This window comes from Antechinus flavipes, chromosome 1, assembly GCF_016432865.1.
Source record: "Antechinus flavipes isolate AdamAnt ecotype Samford, QLD, Australia chromosome 1, AdamAnt_v2, whole genome shotgun sequence".
NCBI lineage: Eukaryota > Metazoa > Chordata > Mammalia > Dasyuromorphia > Dasyuridae > Antechinus > Antechinus flavipes.
The window spans coordinates 303,606,583-303,632,994 of record NC_067398.1 but is presented as its reverse complement, the minus strand read 5'-3'; the positions used below and the strand labels follow the sequence as shown (position 1 = coordinate 303,632,994).

General features: G+C 35.9%; 1 protein-coding gene across 2 annotated transcripts in view; it reads left to right on the top strand.

The window, feature by feature from the left end:
- ABAT (4-aminobutyrate aminotransferase) overlaps window positions 1-26,412 on the top strand; it is a 124,913-nt gene that overhangs the window by 37,573 nt on the left and 60,928 nt on the right. Inside the window, exons 1-2 of one of the 2 annotated variants that reach the window (XM_051963618.1) lie at window positions 805-1,135; window positions 23,058-23,185. In XM_051963618.1, the coding sequence (XP_051819578.1) occupies window positions 23,116-23,185 (70 nt within the window). In that variant the 5' untranslated portion in view covers window positions 805-1,135; window positions 23,058-23,115. Of the gene's footprint in view, window positions 1-804; window positions 1,136-23,057; window positions 23,186-26,412 lie in introns of those variants that run through there. The other variant, XM_051963610.1, reaches the window with a different exon arrangement.

The following is a 26,412-nucleotide window of genomic DNA, read 5'->3' as shown; positions in this document are numbered from 1 at the left end:
TTCTCCCATTGGTTGCCACAGCAACCATGTAATAGCTCTGCTGAAGCACTGTCACAGTGATTTCAGGCCAAAATGGCTCAGGCTGTACAGCTTCCCCATTGCTGTTTCCTCTCGTACTCCACTCCTCCATCCCCAGGCAGTTGTCATGGCAACTGATTAGAGGCACCCAAGACCTGCAGTGTTTCTCAGCACCAGAAACACAGCCGAAAGCTCTGAATTCCACCTCTATCCCTCCACTCCCCAACCTTAAGCAGCCCCCAGCCCCCCTCCCCTTATTCTCCAGTTATATGGCATCCCTCTTTCCTTTCTTAGGCATCCCAACGTGGGTAGGAGTTGATAAGGGCCCTCAGCCAGTGATGAATGGGTGCAGATGAGGCTCAGGAGCCTCGATTAATCAAATCCTGGGCAGGCTGAGACCAAACGAGCAGGATGGTGGGAACTTCTTCCTCTTGAGGGAGGGCTCAATGGATGTGTTCAGCAGAATGCTGCCAGATGCAGGGAGATGATAAAAGGCTGCTTTTGCAGCTGCTAGGCTCCTGCGTAAGACGCTGAGAAACCCAGAGATTCAAAAGCCCTGTTGTTTTCATCGGGGCTTCATTATTATGCTAGTTGACTTCCTACTGGCTAAGAGAAGAAGCCACAAAGAGGACCTTTTAGCAAGCAAGGGAGAGGTGGGGGCAAGCGGGGGGAAGAAGGGAAGGAGAGACCGTGGTTTGCAAGGGGGTCTGATGTCTGTGACAGATGACACGTGAATCTTTACGGGCAAATGAGCAGGGATTCAATCTCATGACCCCCCAAGCCCTCGCTCTCTACTCTTCCTCTTTGAGTCCTGGCTGAGCCCAACAGTTTCTAGAGCCGGGTTGGTTCAGAGAGGTGGTTCTCCTTTCTGCCAGCTGAGATGTCGGGTGGCTGCCGTGTGACTCCCCCTCCCCCTGTGAGTGATCCACATTCTCAGGACTGACAGTCCCTAGCAGCTCCTGAGGGGGGCTGAGAGCAAAGATCTCCCTTTAGGATGCACCCCACATGCTGCAGCCCCGGAATTCTCAGGAATGAAACAGAAGAATTAGTGTAAACTCGGCAAGCCGCCTGCTGGAAATCTTCACCCCAAGCCACACGAGTGTCTTGGATTTCTCCTGTGAGTGTGTGTGTATGTGGATGTGTGTGCGAAGGGGCGACTGTGTCGGAAGGGGGGATGTTTTGTCAGCTAGGGAAGAATTTCTGAAGCAGGGGAGGGCATGGTTAGGCACTCATTCAATGGAAAAAGCCAAAGGGGAAATTGTAAAAAAAAAAAAAAAGTGCTATTTGCAAACATTATCCATGCAGAATTTGCTTATATCTGCCTGCTTACAAAAGCAACCCTGTGAGATGGAGCGAGGGTCACCTTGAAGGATGTGATGTCAAGCGCCCAAAGAATTATTTTATTTCTCCAACAACACCCCCACCCCCACCCACCCCCATGTCTCCATTTAGGTGTTCTGAGGGAGACTTCTAGATTTTTCATTTGTTGTTTTTTAAATAGATGTCCCCTTTTTCCTTGGGACATGATCTGGATGTTTCATTAATTTCTTTCCAGTGGGAGAGTATTGACATGATGTAGTCCATTGAAAAAATGTAGGTTCTAGGTCTGCTACATAACTTGGACTTTTTTTTTTATATTTGGGGAACTAGAAATAAGTTTTATGAAGCTATGTGCATTTTTTTCTCCTTTTACCTTATGAGCTGTGTGGTCATGTTAACCCTTTAAAACAATCAAGTAGTTTCTTAACTGAAACCTTCTAGAACCAAAGAAACAGCATGAAAAGAACCTTGGTTTGGAAAGAGTCAGAAGCTCCAAGTAATTTTGGACACTTTGTTTTACTCCTTGGAGTCTCAGTTTCCTCACTTGTAAATGGGGCTAATACGTCAGGAGACTTGGATACAAATTCGACTTCCAGAATTGACTATCTACTTAAGTGACCTTCTACAAGTTACATTTCCAAGCCTCAGTTTTTCATCTGTAAAATGGATATAATTATGTTTGTACCCCTTACCATAGAGAGCTATTATAAAGATAGCATTTTGAAAAATTGAAAAGGCTATGTAAATATATGAATTATTGTTTTTGTTATAATCTTCTGCCTGCCTTAGTAGGTTCTTGGGAAGATCAAATGAAATAATACAAAGTTCTTTGTGAACTATAAAGTGGCATGCGAATCAAGGAGCTATTAATAAAATGTTAGAGTACCACATATGTACAATTTCAGTAGAAGGTTATATTTAATTTATGAGCTGACAATAAAGAAAATTGGTGACATTTGGTTTTTAGGTTCATTATCATTTTTAAGTAGAATACCTATGTGTACAATGAAGAAAAATATTTTCAGTTTGTTTCTGATAATAGACCTTCAAGTGAACTTTTTGTATGTTTTCCATGCTTATTCAAACCTGATATAGTCTGTCTACAACTTTAGTTAAAGTGCCTTATGTAAACAGTCAATGACAGAATATGTATTGTTTGCCTGGTAGTGACCCTGTAAAGAAGTAAAGGATGTTCTCTGCCCTCTGGGATCTTACAGTCAAGTTAGAAAATATAGCATATAAATGCTCCTAGACAGGATAAGTGCTTAAGGATCAGTTCTTGATGAATATGACAGTGGTGCTATGTGACCATAGGAAAGTCATTTAATTTTTCGGGGCTTCTGTCCCCCTCCCAAAAAAATGGAGATAATCCTTTTTGTGCTACAAAAAAGTACTTCAAAGTGCTATAAACATGTGAGCAATTGTAATGTAGTCTAATGTAGTCTTACTATAGACATGTAAATTGAATTTGGGGATAGACAGTTCTCAGACATCAGATTAAAAACTCCCAGTTTTATTCTCTTAGCAACTATTGTCCCTAAACTGTCCCCTTCTTGACATTTTAAAGCTTCCTGAGAAAAATAAAACAAAACATGAAATCATCATGAGACATGAGTACAAGAACCTGCTTCAGATGCTTACTAGCAGTATGATTGAATATATCTTTTGATCATCTTGGGTCTCAGTCTCTTTCTCTGTACGATGAATATAATAATAGCACCTTTATCAGAAATATTGTGAAGCTCACGTGCAATATGTTAAGATGATTAAGTGAAATATGAGCATGTTGAATACTTTGCAAATTTTTAAGCTATAAAAATGTGAATTATTAAGCTATAAAAATGTGAATTATTACTATTAATTTTATTGTAAAAGTCTAATATGACATTAGTAAGAGGAAATTGATAATGCAAACTTTTAAAATGAAGTTATATCTTGAGACTTGTGGGTATTGATTTTTTTCCTATTTCTCCCTTTGGTTTTGAGTTCCTCAGGTTACTCAGAATCCCAGAAAATGAAAATATGATCTCAGAACTCATTGCTCCTCAAGATTTGGGGAAAATTCAAGGGGCAGTGAGATCTCAATTCACTCCCAAGTTATATTTAGCATGTGATCCTGAGGAAATCAATTTCTCTCACTAGTCCTCAGTTTCCTCATCTGTCAAATCAAAGCATTAAATAAGTTGACCTATAAAATCCTTTTACAATCTGTGATTTGTGACCCAAGATCACAGGCAGAAAAGAAACTGCAAGTTTGGAAAGGTATTATTCATAGACCTGAAATGTAAAGGAAAAGGGTTTCTTAACTGGGGAACAGAGCTGAAGATATCTTTTTTCCACATTTAGTGTGCACAGGATCTCTGCTCCAAGACGTTGAAATGGACCACATAGAATAGGCCAGAAATCAAGAACCTCACCAATAAGTGCAGAATAAAGTAGACCCTAGAAACAATGTCTTCCCTTCCCTTCCTCAAAGAATGAATGGGTTCCTTTTCCTTCCAGAAGAACAAATTATTCATTTAGTATTCTTATTCTTTCTTTCTAACTGCAGGCAGATCTTGTTTGCAATGCAGATGTTTTTTACAAAACTGGGAATTGATAATTATCTTATTGAATTTTGAGTCAGAAGTCTTGAGTTTTCATTCTGGCTCTGCAGCTTACTTTCTTATGAACTTGGAAAAGTCAGTAGAGCACTGGATTTTAGTCAGAGAAACTGGGTTCAAATCCACCTCAATTCTTTACTGCCTTTATAAACTTTAGTACCTAACCTTATCTCTTTAGATTTGTTTTCTTATCTCTAAAATGAGGGGAAATTTTTCGTTTTCTTTTCATGCCCTTAATACCTAATTATGTTGGGGATTTAATAAATGTCTATTGGTGTATATTAAACTTTACTCATAGGGATGTAAAAATGATGCTAACACACTTAGCCAATTAAGTAAAATAAATTTACTCAAAATATTGATATTGGGTTAAAAAAAGTTCACTTTTCATGAAATTGGGATAGTCTCAGTAAATCCAGGTAGATTGTATCATGCTCATATTTATGACTGGATGGCTTTAGGAGGCCAAAATTGGGAATCAGTTCTAAATGCAATATTCTGGTTATCTACTTGTCATATTATTTAGCCCTGCAAAATTAGAAACCAGATTTTCTCAGTTCAACCATCTCTGATTAATTTCTTTGGTACTTGAGTTCACTATAATCACCAGAAATAAAAGGAAAAATTGAAAATTAATGGGCTTTGGAGTCAGAGGATCTGGATTCAAATGCTACCTCTAAAACTTAGGCCTGTATAATTTGGGGTCATTTAACTTACTTGGATATAAAATGCTCTGCAAGCGTACAGAAATGTTAGTTATTGTTATTGTCACTACTGTTACTGTTAGCATTTGTAAAACCTCTGAGATTCTTTTCAGTTGTCCACTTGTGATCCTGAAAAAATGAGGATGATAATTCCTTCATTTACTGTGAAGAATTCCTTTCCTGTGTCTAAGTATATTGTAAACCAAATTTGTCATCAGTAGATTACTTCCTAGACATGGGATCAGGAAATGGGAGGAAGCAGCTAGGGGAAGATTGGGTAGGGCACTGGACCTGGAGTCAGGAATTCCTGAATTCAAATTCAGCCTTAGGTACTTCCTGGTTATATAATACCGCACAAATTATGACTTCTGTTTCCCTCGGTTTCCTCATCTATAAATTGAAGCTAATAACATCACCCACCTCACAGTATCTTTGTGAGGATCAAATGAGATAATAATTGTAAAGAGCTTAGCACAGTGCCTAGAACATAGTAAGCATTATATAAACATTAGATAGCATCATCTTCTTCATCATCATTATTATATAGTTTTGAAGGTTTTTTCACCCAGGCATTGGTTAATCTTTAATGTTTATCTTTGCTTCCTTTACCTCTTTAAAATGTGCCCCATCTATGATCAGTTATTGTGGTCTCTATTCCCTGGACTCATCTGGAGACACACTAATCAGTTCTTACTCTGTGGTTCTTTGCTTCTAGATTCCATACAAACCCCAATCCCACTACTTTTTCCATTATGTGACATTATTTTATGATAAACTTATATCAGCTAATTTGACTACCTCATATTTTACATTTTGAGTGGTAATTCCTTAATGAAATTTCAGGAGATTTCAAGGCACCTAAATCATTTTAGGATATGGGTTTGAATTCCAACTCTTGCCTAATTACTCATTATGTGAATGAGTAACAGTCTGTTGTAGATTTTTTTTCTTTTTTCTTTTCTTTCTTTTTTTCTTTTTTTGTAATTGTTATTGTTGCTGTTCTGATGCTATTGATAGAGGAAACTCTCGTTGACGAAACCTCCCTCTCCCCACCCAGTTGTTCACAGAATCACAGAATTTGAAAGTGAGAAGGGATATCTATGACCATTTCCCCCATCTGACTAGTAGTCATCCAGCTTCCAAATATGAGAAGCTTACTATTTTTGAACAGCTTAAATTATTGGGAAGTTTTTTCCTAAAAACAATTTCAAATTATCTGTTTGCAAATTTCACCTACTGCTCCTCTTTTGTTCTTTGAGGCTAAACAGAGCAAGTCCAATCCTTCTTCCATTTGACATCTATCACCCCTTCCCCTTCTGACTCTTCTCTTGCTTCAGTCTAAGTATACTCAATTCCTTCAACCTATTCTATATTTTATAGTCTTGAGCCCCTTTACCATTTGATTGTTCTCTGGATACTCTGTGAAGTCCAATGTCCTTCCATGACTCCTAGAATAACACTCCAGATGAGGTCCAATGAGTGTAGAGTACTGTGGGTCTCACCTCATTCTCGGACAGTATCTCTCTCAATCCCAAGGTCAAATTAGGTTTTGTGGCTGCCACATAACCCTGTTGACTCCTTTTGAGCTTGAAGTCCATAAAAACCCCAAGATCCTTTTCAGAAGAACTGATATATTGTCCAACTGTGTCTCTTCTATGATTTTTTGTTTTACTCAAGCACAATATTATATATGTGAACGTATATGCAAATGCTTACATATATTTATATATGTGTGTGTATATATATATATATATATATATATATACTTTTATTGAGTTTAATCTTATTAAACTCAGTGCTCTAGCCTAAAAATATTCTTGGATCCTGATTGTCCTCCACTGCATTAGCTGTCCCTTTTGTGTCAGCCACAAATTTGATGAACAACTAATAGTCTTATGCAATTTTTGGCCTTCAAGAGTTTGTCTGACAAATACAGGAATGTTTAGAAGTTCTACACATATAGTTTAATCTGTATCAGATTGCTTGTCGTCTTGCAGAGGAGGCAGGAGGGAGAGAGGGAGAAAAAATTGGAATACAAGGTTTTGCAAAGCTGAGTGTTAAAAACTATCTTTGCATGTATTTGGAAAAATAAAATATTGTAATTTTTAAAAAGTTGTTTGGGACCCTGAGGTTTTAAGGGACTTTCCCAGTGTCACACAGTAAATATGTCTGCCTTAAACCTAAGGCTTTCTGGCTCCAAGGTCAGAGCTCAATCCACGAAGTCATGTTGCTATTAGTTTTAGAACTCAAAGGGACCTTGGAGTTCATCCAAAGTAAGCATTCCTTACAGGTAAGGAAACTGAGGCCTCAGTTAAGTGACATTTACAAGGTTCACAGGTGGCAAATGGCTGAGCCAGATTTTGAGCCCAGATTCCAAATGCCGATACAGTGACCTTTCCTAGCTTCAATTTTCTCATCTAAAAAATGAGATTAGACTAAATAATTGGTAGGATTCTTTCCATCTCAAACAATCTATGAATTTATAATTATACCTGTAAGGCATCCTCATTCTATAAAAAGATCTATTTCTAAACCATCACTTTTGCTGGCTAATGGCAGATATATGATTTTATTTTCACTTTCAAAAATAAATTTTCTGATCAAATTCAGATCAAAGTCTGTTTAAGGCCTGTTTGGAACTTCCCTACATAGTGACTTTCAAATTCATTGACCATTTTCTCCAAACTCCGGTTTGAAAAAAAAAAAAATAGTAAATGTTTTTAATTCACAGCTAAATAAATAGTTAATTCTATTTTTCGGTCAGTTCTACTTTCCTTTGTTAAGTATACTCTAAGGCATTGAAGGACATTCCAAAATTAATGATAAAAGCCATCTGCCCCAGGCGCCTCATGGGAAGCCTCCCAGTTCTCCCTGAGTGGACAGATTAGGGTTTATAGCTCATAAAAATAAATTTTATGACAAATAGGAAAAGGCATGGAGTTTTAGAAACAGACATATCAGCTACCCAGCAGACAAGACACCCCCTCAAATACTGGATTAATGTACAATGTTGGTAAAAATAAAATGTGGATGACTGTTTTGCAATTAAAATAAGTTTACTGAGGGCAATAAAGCTTTTTGTAACTCACTTTCCTCTTTGCATAGAAAAGGAAAAGGAGCAGAAGAGGAGAGGTTTCTACTTAATCAGGTTTATTATTATTATTATTGATGAAGCTTGTTTTGACATAATATATCCATCTCAACAAGCACCCAAACTATCCCTCCAAAATATCCTCCCCCCCAAAAAAATTAGTTAAAACTTCCTGGAAGATTGATTTTGATTGTTTGTGTATGGTGCTCTCCTTTTCTGTTGTTTACCAATTGCTAACAGAATAGGCTCATTTAGAAATGGAAGAGACCTTTGGTGTGAATATTATCTGTTGTCTTTGACTTGAGTTTTGTCATCTTTTAATGTTATTCTCATTCTTACATTCATTTTCTGCATTGCTCTTTTGCTCCTGCTTCCTTCTATATGTCTCTTCCTACATGTTTTTCCATATACTTCTTAATTCTTCATATTCATTGTTCTTTATTTCTGTACCTCAATGTCTTTGTGATCTCATTAAAGATAGATTAGAATCCAAACCCCTTGGCCAAGGATCCATATTGATCATTTCATAGAGCCATCAAAAAAGACTTTTTATAGTTATATTTGGATCATGGTTCCATTAGGAATTTTTTGTATGATGTATGTCATAACTTGTTTATCATTGAGTTGCTTTCCAGACTTTCCTATCAGTTCCTGTCAAATAAGAAGTCCTTTTAATCAGTTATATTTTTTGGATCAATTAACCCTGAACTATAGTATACATTTGCTTCTAGATCTTTCTTATGTAATTGATGCCATTTTGATATTCTACCAGTTTAATATTTTTCCATAATACTAGATAGTTGTTATAATTACTGTTTTGTAACATAATATATGTTAACACCAAATTTCCTTCACTCCTATTTAATTTCCTTGATATTCTTGACCTTTTTGCTTTATATAAATTTTGTTGTTTTTGTCTGCTTCTGTAAAATATACCTTGATAAGTTAATTCATCAACCATGAACATTTAATATCCCTCCAACTATTTAGGACTTTCTTTATTTCTATGAAGAATCATGTGTACTTGTGAATTATATATGTTTCTGGATAGGTAATTCCCAGATATTTAATGTATTTTGTTGTCTTTTTGAATGCAACATCTATTCTTGACTCCTAGTTTTTATCCTAATTATTGGAATGTTAATGATTTTGTGAATTTAATTTTAATATTTCTCATTTATAAAAGTCATTATCCCAATTTTTGTATATTCTTTAGGGTTTTCTAAGGGAGCCATCACATATGCCACTTATAAATATAATACATAGTTTTGCTATCTCTTTGCCTATAATTATTTTCTTAGTTGCTTTTTTCAGTCTTAAAACTAGCATTTCTAGTACTATGTCCCCCAAAAAATGGAGGCAGTGGGCATGCCTGATTTACTCCTACTTCTCCCAGAAAAGCCTTTATCATTATTGTTGTAAATAATGATAGCCTTTGGATTTAAACAATATTGTACCATTAAAAACTGATCCTTTTATTATTATTTTAATGATACTAATATAAATGGATATTTTGTGAAAGCCCTTTTTTACATACATTGCTAGAAAATCATGAATTTTTTTTTGTTGTTGCTCTTATGACAAATTATTCTAAGAATTTTCCTAATATTAAACCATCCTGGGAACTTTTGGACCTTCATTTACAAGTCAAGATGTTTTTTACCTTCAAGTGAGGAACCCATGTATAATTTTAGTTCACCAACTTTTTTTCATAAAGAAGTCTGTAGGGAATGACATAGTGAAGGCATTTAAATTAATTTAACCAGCCTTTATTTAATGCATACCACATATATAACATTCTATTTGAGACCAAGGGTTATGTATTGTATTTGTGGTATGGTATTAAGATTGATGGATCCATAGACAGAGGATTGAGATATAACTACCAGCTTTTTCACTTACTACCAGTATGATTTTATATGTTACTTAGCTTCTCTGAGTTTTAATTTCCTCATATGCAAAAAGTGGGGATTGGACTAGATGACCACTTAGCTGCCTTCTATCTGAAAAGATTCCTACATCCTGCTTTCACACAACTTACCATCTAGTAATGGGGTAAGTCAGAAACACAAGTAACAATAAGACACGGTATTTACAGGGTAAGTACACTAAAAAACTAAAATATTAAAGGCCTTGTGAGGTTTCAAAGGAGATCATCACCAATTAGGGAGATCAAAGAAGGCTTCATGGAGTAGGTGGTATTTCAGTAACACTTTGAAGATAGGAAGGAATTTAATAGATAAAAGCAATCCAGGGAATGGGGATCAGTATGAGCAAAAACATAGAAATTGAAAAATTCAGGATATATTTTGGAGGCAGAGGGTATACAAATTAGCATGGAACATACAGCATAGAGTAATATGAGATGGCTAAAAACATAGGGTTACACAAGAACCAGGTAAAAAGGAATTTGAATTTTACTCAGATAATAGGTCCTATTATTCTTAGCTGTTAAGAATTTTTTTGAGAAGAAAAGAAACTTAAGTAGATTTAAGAAATAATATTCTGGCAATGGTATTAAAGATAAATTGGTGTCAGGGAGAAAATAGAAAAAAGAAGTCCTCCTGGCAGTCTAGTGCAGTAGACTTCCCATTCCCATATTGGGTTACTGCTCTACATGGTAAAGGATTTTCATCTGGTATTGTTTAAGTATTGCTAAGAAGGAGGTAAGTCCTTACTTTGTGAGATCAATACCAAGTCAAACTTCAGGGTCAGTCTTTGTTAGATTTTTAAATCTTATCCAGCTACAGGATTATCCTTATTAAAAAAAAAAAAAAAAAAAAAAAGAGAGAGACAGTTGCCTCCCAACTGTGATATGAAGAGTTCCCAGAATGTGACCACCCTGAAATTTTTCCTCCAGCCTGTCAAAATGTCTGAAATTGTATCCTAGAAAATTATTCTTTACAGTGAAAGTGCAGGAGTCAGGGACAAATAAGTTCAAATAAGGGCTTAGAGGAATGTGAGATCTAAAGAATGGAATGCTGGCTTAAGTGAACAGATTTGGCTAAAGATCAGCCCTGGGGGTCCTGAGCCCCTTGGATTTAGAGGAAACTTTATCCAGAGAGAGAGAGAGAAAGAGAGAGAGAGAGAGAGAAATTGGAAGAGGATTGAAAACAAACTTTGCATATTTCCCAATTTTATCTTTTACAGAGCAACTTTTGCCAGTTCCAACTTGGAAAGTAATAAGCCTCTCAAAGCAGGATTGAGTTTTCTGTACCAGTGCTGATGGTAAAAAGCCCATCTAAGGAAACTGTTTTCTTCTCTCTAAAAAAATGACTAGCTAGAATCTGCTTCCTAGCTATTTCCAACTCAGTGAACTGTGCAAACCAATACCTATAATAGATAATGCATCTTCTATCTGAGAACTTAGCTGCAAAATCTCAGCTCTTGGTTAATGTTTGTCCTAATTATTCAATCTTGCTTGTATGAAACTTTTGCTTACAAGAAATCAAGCCTATCTCTACAAGGGAAAGACTTTGGAGAGTTCCCATTTCAACAAGCATTAAGAACACCTGCTTACCAAGGTTGCGGCTTGTGAGGGGCACAGTGTCTATAACAAAAAAAAAGTGTGTTTATACATACAAAAAAGAAGAAAACAATACATTTTGTCATCCAACCTACATTATGTGGTCCATGTCTGTGTTACATGTTATATCCTCACTGGGAGAATATAAATTCGTTGGGGACAGACACAAATTCATTTTTGTATCTGTTTCCCCAATGTCTAATAACAATGCTTTGTACATACTAGGTGCTCAATAAATGTTTCTTAAATTGAATTGTGTGTAAAGATTGTGAGCACTATAGGAGTTCAGTACTTGTGTGGTATCGCACTCCCATTTTCAAGTATATAATGTGCTTTTTTTTTCTTTTCTAAGGATAGTGATGATGCACCAAAAAGTAACTAGCAAGGGAGGAAATTGTTTAGAGGCCCATGTTTCAGGGAAAGCAAAATAGAGAGCTTTGAGTTTAATGGAGTAAATTTGAGCTGGGGCAAGGAAGAGAGAAAAGGAGGAGGAGGAGGAAGAGGTAAACTGTAGAGTTAAAGCCTTCTGTCCCAATTGCATCAATTAAACCAGTGTGAATGTGGGGCTGTTAGCCATCTGTGAAAAGCAAAAAACTGTGGCTTTATATGTTGCTATGACAACCCTTGTCCTTGACAACTGAAATGCAATTACTGAGTTTGTAATTATGTCCAGTTCTGTAGGAAAGCTGTGAGGGCTGCTGTCAATAGAGCATAAGTTTGAGCATTTTGTCCCTCCTTTCTGTAGAATCTTTTAACTCTTAGACACTCCCGAAGGAGAATGCTTCTTCAGGTCCCTGGGACCGCTGTCCTTGGCTTTGGTTTTTGGTCATCATGCTTCTTATAAGTGCCTGGCTCACCTGGAGTTTATGGAGTCCAAGTGTCAGAGGAGGAGGGGAGAGGCTGTGTCACTGCTCTGACTCGCTCTTGGACATATCAAGCTTTCCAGCTAGCCCCCTCTTCTCAGCTGACCTGAATGGGAGCCCGTTTCCTCTGCTCTTCTCCTTGTTCACTCAGAGCAGAGACTTTCTTTTTGCTGACTGTTTGCTCAGTGCTAGCTTGAGATTTAAGCTAGCTAAAATAGGAATATCTATGGGATACTTAATGAATTCTCTGTCTTTGGAGAGAGAGGCTCACCTATTCTGAAGCCTTAGTATTGATACAGTGAAAAGTGTACCTAATTGTAAGTCTAAAGGACTTGGATCCAAATTCAGATTCAGCTATTTACTGACTAGATGACCTTACTTAGATAAGTCATTGAAACTCTCTTAGCCTGTTTCCTCTTGTGTTAAATGAGGCAGAGTTGGACCCTTCCAGCTTGAAATTCATGATTCTATAAACCTTCCCACATTCCAAGGGAAAGACAACTTCCTTCCTTTGCTACAGTCATTTTTCAACCAACCAGACCAGACGTGGGAGGTGTTTTCCACAATTGTCAAACAAGAGCCAACTGCCAAGTATAACAGTTGGATCACAGTGAGCCAGCTGATGATGGGATTCCTGACACCTTGTTGATATAAGGGATTCCTAGATTATTTTGGCCCCTAGCCTGATGTTGTGGCTTTCACATGAGTCTTAATCATCTCTGCATCTCCTACAGTACCTAACAAAATGCCTCACACGTAGGTACACAGTAAATATAGGATGAATAATAATAGCTACCATTCAGGAAGTTTTTTTTGGTCCTCATTTAGAGCTTTCATTTAAAAAAAAAAAAAAACCCAAAACCTACAATAACCTGTACCCACCCTCAAAGTGTTTACATTCTATTTGAGGATGGAAAATTGGTAAAGAAAGGCAGCATGATTCAGTGGAAAGAATACTATCTTTGGGGTTAGAGGCCCTGGATTCACATCGTTCTCTGATGCTTTTTCTTTTCTTTTGTTTTGGCACCATATATTTTTATACCATCTTCATTTCCTAATATGTCCTTTCTTCCCCTGTATAGTAACAGATTTAAAAAGAAAAGACAAAAATAGTAATTCAGCAAAACCAACTCACATATCAGCCAATATATGTAATATTCTACACCCATAGTCCCCCACCTTTAAGAGGGAGAGAAGGAGATACATTTTTCCAAGTTTTTATATAGAATCAAGCCTGGCTATTATAATTAAATAGTATCTAGATTGTTCTTGTTGTTGTTGCTCTTTCCATATTGTTGAAATACGTTTCCCTGGCTCTGCTTCCTTGTGCATCAGATCAGATTCTATGCTTCTCTGAATTCATATTTTTAATCACATAATATTTCTTTATATTCATGTATTAAAATTTGTTGACCCTTTGACTGATTGATAGGCATCAACTTTCTAGTTCTACTCTTTGCTACCAACAAAAATAAACAAACAAAAAACAATGTTTTAAGAATATTTGGTATATATGGAAGTTTTCCTGTCTTTTGTCTCTATAAGGGATAAGCCTAGAAGTGTAGAGTCTCTGAATCAACACATGCATATTTTGGTCCCCACTTTTTAACTAGATTCAAATTGCTTTCCAGAATGACCTACAGCAAATTAGTGTGCCTATCTTTCTGGAGCTCTTCCAACACTGGACATCATACGTCATTTTTGCCAGTGTACTGGATGTAGGGAGAAATCTAAATTATTGGGGTTTACATTTCTCTTGTTATTAGTCACCTGGAACAATCTTTCATATGATTGTTGATACTTTACAACTCTTCTTTTGAGAAATGGTGGTTCTTATCCTTTGGTCTCTTATCCAATAGGAAATTGCTCTTGATTTTACATATTTAAATTATTTTTCTATATGACTTAGATATCAAACACTTAGAGAAATGTGGCACAAAAAAATTTTCCCCCTCCAATCAATGATTTCCTTTTTTATCCTAGCTACATTAACCTTATTCATGCATAAACTTTTCAATTTCATATACTTAAAATGATGTACTTTCTCTTTTTTTAAAATCTGCTCTATCTCTCCACTCACATATGTTGCTGTGAAAGATACATGCTCATATTCTCTTCTATTTTTTTCTTTTATGATTTAATTTTTTACATCCTGATGCTTCTTTTAAACAAATAAAAGTATGGTATCTTTGGAAGAACACTGACTTGAATCAGTCTTGCCCCTGATGCTTACTGCCTAGTGGTCTTGTCTAAGTCAGATAACTTTATCAGTCCTCAGTTTATTCATCTGTAAAATGAAAATGTTGGAGTATATGACCTTTTAAGGTCATGCTACATTTAGACCTATGATAATAAGATATTTGTACAATAATGTATAAGGGAGTGAGAACATAGCAACTAAGGGGAACAGGAAAAATTAAAGTGTTAAATAAAGAAGCACCAATCACAATCTTCCCTCCAACTCAATAAGCTTTGGGAACTAATTTTACCAACTGCTTTACTGAGCTCAGCAATTCATTGATGTACTGTTTGCATATTTATTCCAGAGCTAGAATCCCCAGGTGCCACAATTTAACACAGATCCTTTATAGATCTGGTAAACACACTGACTCATCAACCAATTCTTCAGCCCTTCCTGGAATAGTTTTGCAATCCCACAATCTAGAATGAAAGTCTCACTGAGAATTTAAAATCTCTCAGGGGAGAAGGGACAATTCTGTCTTTTGATTGATGGTGTGGTGGTCAACTGGAATTGCTAGTGACTCTGTTTGAAGTAAACCCTAATGGATGCTTGTTGGTTGATTGATTGATAAGATACTTCAAGGACTGTGCCAGGAATTGATGACACAAAAAACAAAAATGAAACCATCTATGGAGTACTGAAATCTATGTATTTCAGTATATAAAAAAGAAGGAAAGGGAACAAACTTTTATTAAGTGTCTGTTATATGCACTGAGCTAGACACTTTACAAGTAATATCTCATTGTATCTTCTCAACAACCCTGGGAAACAGGTGTAACTTTTATAGAAAAAGAGAAAGACACCTGAAGATTATATGTGGTTCAAAGCATAGTATTTTCACCTTTTTGTTGTTGTTGTTGCTGGTTGCTTGCTTGCTTTTTTTTTCTTTCTTGTATTTTTTCCCTTTTGATTTGATTTTATATTTGTGTATGTGCAGCATGACAAATATGGAAATAGTTTAGAAGAACTGCACATGTTTAACCTATATCTGGTTGCTATCTTGGGGAGTGGGGGAAGAGTGAGGAGAAGGAGAAAATTTTGGAACAAATCAGGTTTTGCAAATGTGAATGTTGAAGACTATTTTTGCATGTATTTGGGAAAATAAAATATTATCAAGAGTTTTAAAAATATAAATTATAAAGATTTTAAAAAATATTCCTGGATTTAGAATAATGTAAAAAAAAATTTAACTGTTTCTGGCATACTTGTACAGAAAGCACAAAGTATAGAATTACCTTTTTTCTTCAACAAAGGGTACAACATTTAAGCAAATAAATCTCATTTGGGCTGCAGTAAATGTCAGTGTTCTACAGTGAGACATTTCTTGATCTAAAATGTATTGATGTGTGACTCTTCACCTTCTTACAAGTACATAGATGCTATTAGTGTTGTCAGAGATCTTCCCTTTTGGAAACAAGTTCAACTCAATTAAAAGTAAAAGCATGCTAGAGGAAATATCTTACACGAACTATGATAACTTTTTTCAGTAATAGATTAATAGATTTGCAGTGATATCAATAATCTGAAAGCTCCCCATTCCCTAAGAAAAAATTTCAATATAAGGAAAATAATACAGCACTTCATTTAACTAATGCTAAAATCAAACTGATGTTTAAACTTTTCCCAAGATGCTTTATTTTCAAGTTGTAAAAGTCAAAAGAATTAGCTCTTGGCTAATTATATGCATCTAGTTTTACACACCCATAATTTTCAGAAGAAGTTTTCTAATTGGTACTCAAGAGACTTGAGTTCAAGCCCTGGGTAGGAGAAGAAGGGGGTATGAACAGTGGTCCAATAAATAGAGAACAGAGCCTGTAGCTAGGAAGACCTGAGTTCAAAACCAGCCTCAGATATTCACTATTTGACTTTGGGCAAATCATTTAACCTTTTGTCTGCCTCAGTTTCCTCATCTATAAAAAAGAGAATTATTATAGCATACTACCTTTTGAGGATCAAAGGGCTTTGCAAATCATAAAGCACGATATTAATGCTGACTATAGGTATTATAACTATGACTTTGACTCATTGTTTGAAGTTGGGCATGTTACTTCCCCACATTGAGCTTCATCTATTATATCTAAAAAGAAATCCTAGTAAAAAGAAGGATTTATTTAAAATCAGAGAATCTGAGTTTAAATGCTAGTTCTGCTGCAGTGACCATATAACTATAGATAAGTTACTTAACTTTGTAGTACTTCTCTAAGACTATAAGTTGCCCTGGCATGGGCTCATGGATCTAAAAATGGAAGAATCTTATAGATTATTTAGTTCAAATCCTTTGTTTTACAGAGGAGGAAACCAAAGTCCATAAGGATAGAGTGGCTTGCCCATGGTCATACTGATAGTAAGCATCAGAGATAAGATTTGAGTCTAGATCCATATAAGATACAAAATCACAGGTCTAGAGTTAGACGTGATCTGAAAGTACATCTTTTCTAAGCCACCAATATCATTTTGGAAATGAGGAAACTGAAACCCAAGGAGGTAAGGGGGGGAGGGGCAGGAGGGGACCAGCATTTGAATTGATGTACTCTGACTAGAGAGCCAATGCTCTTTCTGTTCCTCTCCTCCTACCCAGGAGAAATGGAATTTCTTTACACTAATAAAATCAGAAGAAAAGGAGGAGGAGGAGGAGAAGAAGGAGAGGGGGAAGAGAAAGAGGAGAAAAATCAAATATCCCAGTTTTCTTTTCTCAAAACATGACATGCAGATTTTATTTCCATTTCTGAAGTACGTGGGAACCATTTGTAGAACTGATTTGTGTTACTATAGTATCCTCTGCTCTTAGAATTTTTGGTTCTTAAACTTTTGTGTGCAGCTTTGGGGGCTGTGGCAGGTAGAGAATGGTATTACCTATTGTGCAGAAAGAATGCTCTTAACATTTGCAATATGATTGTTCTGTCTCACAGTAGTTCACATTTATATATTATTTCAGTCCATGAGGTACTTTCTTCATAAAAACTGGGAGGATAGGAAGTAAGATCACTTCCAGCTTTAGTTCTATGATTCTAGTATAAGTGCAATTAACTTCATTTTACAGATTAAAAAACTGAGGCCCAGAGAAAAAATGATTGTATTAGATTCTATTCTATTGACTCCAAAGTAACAGGAATAATATCTTCAGGCCTGTTTACTAAGAACTATGCTTACAGAGAAAGAAAAATTACTCCTGGAATTGGAAAGGGATAAGAGGTCCTTAAGGCTATCCCTAAATCTATTGTGAGAAAGGGAAGTGCCACTTTTTGATCATGGACAAACTCTGACCTCAGTTTCCTTTTAAAAAAAAAATGATTTTAATATTCTTACAACATACTTCATAGGGTGTAGTGACAAAAGAACTTCATAAAGCCTGAAATTTATTCATATATATATATATATATGTAAAATGTAAGGCATTTTTATGAAATAATGAAAACTTTCACTGTGATGAAATTCTCTACTGAACCTAACTCCTTTATAATTGTAGTTCATATTTCAGTTAGTTCCCTTCTGAAAAGAATCAGTTTCAAAGCGATAGAAGCTTAGCTGTGCACCACAGGAATATTTGATTCATTCTGGCATCCTTGCTCATCTCTCAGCTTAGCTAGTGAATTCTGGGAATGTTGTTCTTGATAGGAATCATGAAGAGCACACAACTCAAATCTGCGAAGCCACCTTAGACATCATTTTGTTGTTTGTTTTAAAGATGAGGAAACCAAGATCCAAATGTCAGGTGGTCTGGATTTGAACCCAAGCTTTTGGACTCTGAATCCAAGGCTTTTTCCACTAAATCATGCTGACCTCTCAGGAATAAATTACTTGATAAGCTGCCAGCCCAGAAGGGTTTCTCATTATCCCTCCAGTGTTTCCCTCATGCAGTGTTCAATGAGCCAAATCATGACTCAGAAAAGCAGACTTATGAAAGATGAGACTTCAGATAACTTCTGTCTAGGCTATGAGCCAAAGATTTGTTTTGTAGCAAAAAGTACCATATTTTTCTGAATATACACCACACACTTTCCCATAATCTGGTTTTTTAATAAGCAGAATACAATATTAAATTTAAAACTTCTATTTCCCCATTTTATAAGATCATAGATTTAGAGTTGAAAGGAACAATTTAGGAAAAAAAAAAAAAAAAAACTCTTCATTTTCCAAATGAGGAAACTGATGCCCTAGAGAAGTTAAGTAATTTAGTAAAGATCAGGTAAATAGTATTAAAATATTTGGGATCTGAACCTGAGTTCTCTGACAGATCTAAGACTCTTTTTTATTTATTTTTTGTTTTGTGCAAGGCAGTTGGGGTTAAGTGACTTGCCCAAGGTCACACAGCTGTTAAGTGTTAAGTGTTTGAGTCAGGATTTGAACTCAAGTCCTCCTTACTTCAGGGCCATTGTTCTATTCATTATATCACCTAGTAGCTCCAGATCTAAGCCTCTTTCCATATATCCATGGTCCCATCACTATGAATATTCCTTTTATCAAAACTGCTCATAGCCCAGCTCATCACATGCAGTTCTTGTTCATGTTCTTTAAAGGTTCTTCACAGACTCTACTCAATGTTCTGAGTACCACTTTGTAAATACAGAAGAGCTATTCATGTTATCCTTTACTCTTGTTATTCATACAACTGATCCACCTTTTTTTTTCCAGTCATGCAATTCTTCAGTGGTATCTCATAGATGGGACAGCTTATTCTTACACCCATCCTGTATGTCTACAGTTGCCCATTCAGTTACTTGCAAATCTGATTTTTCAGAGATTGTATTATACCTTGATTTACTATCATACAGCATTATTAAAGTTAGGCTTTTAAATAAGAATTTATTGGTATCTTTTTTGTTTTTATGTAGCCTAAATTTTCTTTTGTATCCTTGCTGCCTGCAAGTTATCTCTCATAATGAAGAATATTTTTTTAAAAAATGAAAATAGAGGAAGAGAAAAAATCGCAACAATCAATAATTTTAAAAATCTGCCAAAATATTTGACAATATAACGCAATGTATTCAACATACCCATGCAACTACATGATTTGCTGTCCTTCCTCCTTCCCTCCTCCTCACTTCTATAAAGAAGTAGGGGAAGGTGTCTCTCCTAGGCCAACCTTGTTCTTTAACAGTCATTTTTATTGTTTTTATGGTTTGGTGATCTTTCCTTTACATGATTATAGTCATTGTGTACATTATTTTATCTAATTTCACTTTCCATCAGTCAATGTAAATCTTTTCGTCCTGGTGAGTATTCATCATAGTTTTTGTTTTTTATAGCACAGTAATACTTCATTACATTTATGTTCCACAGTTTACCCAATCAGAGACTTCTACTTTCTTTCCAGTTCTTAGTTTCTTTCAAAAGTAATGCTATAATTATTTGCATATGGAACCTTGCTTTTTTATCAGTGACCTCTTTAGGCTATATAGGTAGGAGAATCTTCATGTCAAAGAGTATGGATGTTTTAGCCTCTTTGCATAATTTCCAAAGTGTCTTCCAGGATTCAAGCTTCATCAATTTTTGCACTAATCTCTCCATATGCCTCCAGCAATCACTATTTAAGGGAACTATTTTTGTTAAAAATACGGGGTTTTCTTCTGAGAAATAGCCTGAAATTGATCACACATACTGCACAGTTTCATAAATGCAACCCAACCTTCTCTCTTTCTTTAACAGCTAGGTCCAACAAATGGACCATCTGCATCCATTTTTTTCTTTATGGATTTGTTAAGTGAATCTTTTTAGGTTAACTATAGAGTTCATTGTAGAGGTTCTGTATGATTCTAGGACGTGATGTAATTAGCCCAATATCATTTGCAAACTACATTTGAATGGCCAAAGGAAGCCCTCTTCCAGTGTAGAACATTCTTCATGATATACATCTCTCTCTTTTATACTTATTTCACATTAATAATCACAGTGGATAGGGAGATAGCTATATGACCCAGTGAATAGATTTCTGATCTAGAGTCAGAAAAACCTGAGTTTAATTCCAGCCTCAAATGCTTACTGTGTGACTCTGAACACATCACTTAACTTCTATCTAACTTTCCTCCTCCATAAAATGACAGTAGCACCTACCTCTCATAATTGTTGTAAGAAACAAATGAGATAATATTTATAAAGTATTGTGTAAACCTTAAAGTATTATGTGTTTATTATTACAACAATACTCTTTGTATGTGATAAACTGGGAATTAAGAGAAACCAGGGTTAGATTTTTCTTGCATTAATTAGCTGTGTTACCATAAATAAGCCAACTTAACCTCTATGTAAACTTTTTCTTCATCATCGACAAAATGGGGAATAATTAATTAAAATACTTCACGGATTGTATGAAGATCAAATTAGGTAATATGTGCTGTTATTATTACTACTATGTATAATAGCATTTTAGTAATTATGTAATATTTTCCAAGAAATATTATATGATCTAATATGATAGAGAAAAAGAGACAAATAAAGAGAGGAAAGGGAGAGAGGGAGGGAAAGATTAACTAGCACATGGGAGAATCAGACCTATCACATTGATTTTGTGTATTATGGAGCTATAGTTGTAAGAGGTAGCATGGGCAAACAAAATGGAACAAGTCATTTTCTATTTCTTTTCTCTGGGCCTTAATTTCCCCATCTGTAAGATGAGGGGCTAGATTAGATAACCATGGGATCAATGCAGAGCTGGAAAAGATCTCAAAGGTCATTTTGTCTAAACCCTTCATTTTATATATGGAGGCCAAAGGAGATTAAGTGACTTGCCCTAGAAATCATAAGAATCAGAGGTGGTTTTTGAACCCTGTAACTCCAAAACCAATGATCCTATGAACTAGGCATTCAACCCCAAGCTTTTATTTTAAAGTGCCCTAAATTGCCTTGGTATAGATCATAACATCTCTTCTTTGACCAGAATATTCAACAAGGCTGGCCATTATGACTGAAATAATTTACCTAATTTAAGCAACAATGAAAATCATTATTCAGAACTCTGAATAATGCAGGAAACAATTGTGACATGAAAAAATCCTCAATTCTAGAGCTGGAAGGGATTGTAGAACTCATCAAGTTAAATCCTTCCCCCATATTAAAGTGTAGGAAACTGAGGTATGGTTTTAATAATTTGCCCAAGGTTAAATATCTACTAAGTATCTTAAGTTGAAACCCGAACCTTTGTCTTCTTCATTCCAAGTCTAGCAGAATAGCTTTAAATAAGACATATTCTAAGATATATAGCCAGTGTACTATTGGATCCTGCTTGACTCTACCTACCTTAGATAGAGAACCAGCCACTGGTAAGGAATACACAGGTGTATCTTCAGCTTCTTACATATATATACTGGGTAGGTGAGTGCCTTAAATCTCTAAAATGGACTCTTTAGGGCTTCAAATTACAGAGTAGGGAAAAGGTGCAGATTTGAACTGGGAGAAGTTTCCTTATTGGAAGGTCCCTTGTACCAATAAAAACCATAGGTTTAGTTTTAAAATCCAAATGTATTTGTTATAAGGGAAGTGAACTGTTTTGTTTTGTTTTGTTTTAGGGGAAAAGATAGGTACAATATTGAAGAGCAGTAGTCTATATAGCAACTCTTTGTGGTGGCAAAAAATTGGAAATTAAGGGGTTACTTATCAATTGAGGAATGGCTGAACAAATTGTGTGGGGTTTTTTGTTTTGTTTTGTTTTGTTTTTTCTGAGGCAATTGGGGTTCAGTGACTTTCCCAGGGTCACACAGCTAGGAAGTGTTAAGAGTCTGAGGCCAGATTTGAACTTGGAACTTCCTGACTTCAGGGCTGGTGCTCTATCCACTATACCAACTAGCTGCTCCACAAATTGTATTTTATGAATGTAATAGAATGCTATTGTTCTCTAAGAAATGAGGAATAAGGGGCTGTGTGACCCTGGGCAAGTCACTTAACCTCAATTGCTTTGGCCAAAAAAAAAAAAGAAAAGAAAAGAAAGAAAGAAATTATCAACGGCAGATTTCAGAAAAATCTGAAAAAATTTACATGAAATGATGCTGAATGAAGTGAGCAGAATCAGAAACAGTCATACATAGTTACAGCAACATTGTGCAATGATCAACTTTGATAGATTTTCTCATCAATCATTGTGTGCTCAATAATACAATGCTCTAAAACAATTCCAAAAGATTCATGCTTTCTACAGCCAGAAAAAGAGCTTTGGTGTCTGATACAGATCAAAGTATACTATTTTAACTTTTTATGTTTTTTTGTTTTTCCTGGTTTTCCTTTTGTTCTGATTCTTCTTTCATAACATGACTAATAAAAAAAATGCTTAATATGATTATACATGCTATTTAAGAAAAGAAGAAAAGTAATTAAAAATGCAGAAACAAAGTCCACTGGGCTTAGTCAACCAATAAGCATTTAACTAAGGGCTTACTATTTGCTAATCACTGTGACTAGGAAACAGGTTTCTTTTCCTTCTGGCTCTTCTAAGAGATTTCCTATGGGAAATGGAATGTGACCCTAACTGTGAATAGGTTGTTGGCCCTCTCTCTTCCTATCTGTAAAATGGGGATAATACTTACCTCACAGGACTGTTGTGATAATCCAATGAGGAAGTGCCCCTGTAAAGGTTATTTGAAAAAGAAGAAGACAATTGTAAGGGATTAAACCTCAGGGGAGTTTTCTCTTTAAAGGTAGGACCTTTCCTAACCCAGGGTGCAACCTATGGAGATCTAAGAGATTTTCTGATTTATTTCCAGGATCATTGCCAGCAAAGGAATTTTCTTAAAGTTCCTGACCATCCCTTGACTGAAGAAGATGGCTTCCATGCTCCTCAGTCGACAGCTGACCTGTGCAGTCCAGCAAAATTGCCGGTTGTTTTTATCTGGTAAGCACCTAGACACAGTGGTTCTCAAAGTGTGGTGCAGTGAATCCTGGAGGGTCTCTGAAATCCTTTCAGAGGGTCTACAAATTCAAAATTAGGTTTTTTTTTCCATTTATGATAAATATCTATTATGTAACCCATATAAACAAAAACTCTTTGGACATATTCTCAATAGTTGTTAGTACCATAAAGATACTGAGAACCACAGACCTAGAGTATCTTTGCAAAAGAGCTGATTTTCATTGGAAGATAACTCCAAGTCTGGAGCTTCATTGTCTTGTATATCTTTAGAAAACAATGTTTCTATTAAAAGCAACTTACTTAAAATAGCTTTATGTGAGAATCCCCACTAATAGTGCCACAATAATTTATATAGACATATCTAGGTCATTATTAGATATTGAAGACAATTCTTTGTTGTATCATACTTCACACAGACTTGTATTGCCCAACATTATTTGTAACCAGCATTGTGATATTCTGTGATTGTATTGCTAAAAATGAATTATTGACTTAACATATAGAGTGTTCCTGCATTCAAAAAAAAAAAAAAAGAAAGAAAGAAAGAAAAAAGAAAATAGTGTTTCCTGGAGCCTAGCACAGCATGTAGTAAGTAAATGCTTAATAAATACCTGTAGAGTTGAACTGGACTGAACTGAATTCATTTAGACCTATAAAAGAACCACTTGTAGTCAATCAATTTGAAAAGCATTTATTTAGTGTTTACTATTTACCAGGCACTGAGTACCAAAAAAAAAAAAAAAAATCCCTTTCCCTCAAGAAGCTTACATTCTCCTGTGAGAGACAACTGAAAAGTAAATGAATTGTGTTTTGAGACGAGATAAGACTATGAACGGAAAAGGGATTTGCCACCCATAGTAAACTTCCAGCCCTTAGCTCAGCAGCTCTTATGTGTACCTTTTCAGTATGATATCAGAGCACTGAGCATGCCTCATTGGCCCACAATCCTCACATTCCCTACAGAGGTATGGGAGAGAGAGAGATCTACTAGCCAGTCGATTACAGCTAGCATTTATTAAGCATTCCCTATGTACAAGACCCTATGCTTGTACATGGAACAAACAATCTAATAGGGAAATCAAGAAGAAAAAAACTTGGGTACCATCTGTGTAAATATCTATATCTATATATAGTCATGTACAAAAGATAAATTGGGGGCAATCTGAGAGAGAAGGCACTAAGATTAAAGAGAAAGACTCCTTGCAGAAGGAGATTCTCAGCTGAGGATTGAAGGGAAGCTTGGAGGTGAAGATGATGTGGGGCAGAGATTCAAGCATAGAGGACAGTCAGTGAAAAAGATCAAAGCCTGGATTTGAGTGTTTTCTGTAAAAAACAGCAAGGATTGTCACTGGATTTCAGTAGACAGGAGGGAGATGTTAGGAGACTAGAAGGATAGGACACTTAAGGCGGGGGACACCTAAGACAAAGTACAATGAAGTTATATAACTTAGATTTTTGACAAGATAAAGAGATCCAACTTATTCTTCCTCAGTAAGTAGTAAGGTTATTATAGACTTTTATTGATTTTTTTTTTGTTTCCCTTTTGCCTAGAATTCCTTCTGTATCCTTCTCCCCATCCCATCTTCCAGAAAACCACTCTATATAACAAAAAAAAATTTTGAAGAGGAGGGAAAAAGTTCAGCAAAGCTAATTAGCACATTGAAAAAATATGAGAACATATGCATTGTTCCACAAATTTCTATACCCCTGAGAGAGAGAAAGAGAGAGAGAGAGAGAGAGAGAGAGAGAATTGGGCATATTTTATCATATTTTGTTTTTGGAACCAAACTTTCAACAAGCATTTATTAAATGTCCTCTTTGTGCTGGGTGATGAGGATACAAACAGAAAAGAATCAATCTCTGCCTTCAAGGGGGCCTACTTTCTAATGGAAAAATCCATGTTTTCTAATTAAGTTCATATTCTGTAAAATCCACTTCAAAGAGAGTAGATAAATTCATTTCAGAATTCATCCTCAGAATAAGAGGAGTAAAAAAATATATGTTTATCTATGTGTAGAGGACTGCAGACAGTGGGGAACTCTGGGAAAAGTATGTTTGAAGCAAGGATACTTTCAGCAGGGTGTTTACTCAGTGTGATTGATGAGATAATGGTTCTCTAGTTCACATATACTTAGTGTGATGTGATGTAATGGTTCTACAGTTGGCACATGCTCAGTGTGCTGTAGTGATGTAATCGTACTAAGTTATTTAAGGGCTGAGAGGACTGGAGAGGAGCTCGATCTCAGACTCAGAGACTCAGACTCAGACACAGACACAGACAGACTCCATCCTTGACCATCCTCGTGATGCTCTCCTGCCTTAATCACTTCTCCACCTAAGACCAAGGCCCATCCAGAGATCCTCCAGAAAGCTAGCCCAGACATTACATGTATGTGTTTATTTTATCATATCAAATTGACTAATTTAAGAAAGTGATTGAAATCATAGCTAACTCAAGTGGATTCCTCTCGACTTTTCCAGCCTGAGTGGATAAGCAGATCAAAGAGACCTGTAAAAGAGATTGTCCTCTTGTAGTCTCAGGACTTCAGATTATTCAGCAGATCTAAAAGAAGAGTCCTTTTTGAGGTAGTTTATTTTGTTATAGAATATAAGCATTACACATGGACACATCATTACCCAGACTTTTTTTTTTTTTAATCTGAATCAAGTATTTATAATACCCAGGACTGGTGTGCTGGGATATAAGAAGTCCCTTTGATTTAGGGAACAAGGTTTCCAATTTTCTACTGTTCACTGCCTTCATATTCTTTGGGTATCCTTCAGCATAGGTCCTACTACGTGCCGGATGGAGGCAGCTGAATGATTCAGTGGGTAGAGTACTGGGATCTTAAGTCAAGAATTTCTGAATTCAAATGTGACCTCAGACACTAGCTGCATGATCCTAAGCAAGTCACTTAGCCTCTATTTGCCTTAACCCACTGGAGAAGGGAAATAGCAAGCCACTCTAGTATCTTTGTCAAGAACATCACATGTAAAGTGTTGAAGTACTATGATTTAGAAGGTCACAAAGAGTGAGACACAACAGAACAACAACAATGTGCCAGAACCTGTACTTGGACTTGAGCATGCAAAAACAAGAATGGAACACTTCCTACCCTGCTCAAGGAGCTTACATTCTAGAGGACATGTACAAGTATAGATAAGAGAAATACAAAGTAGACATATGGCCATTTTAAATTTTAATATAA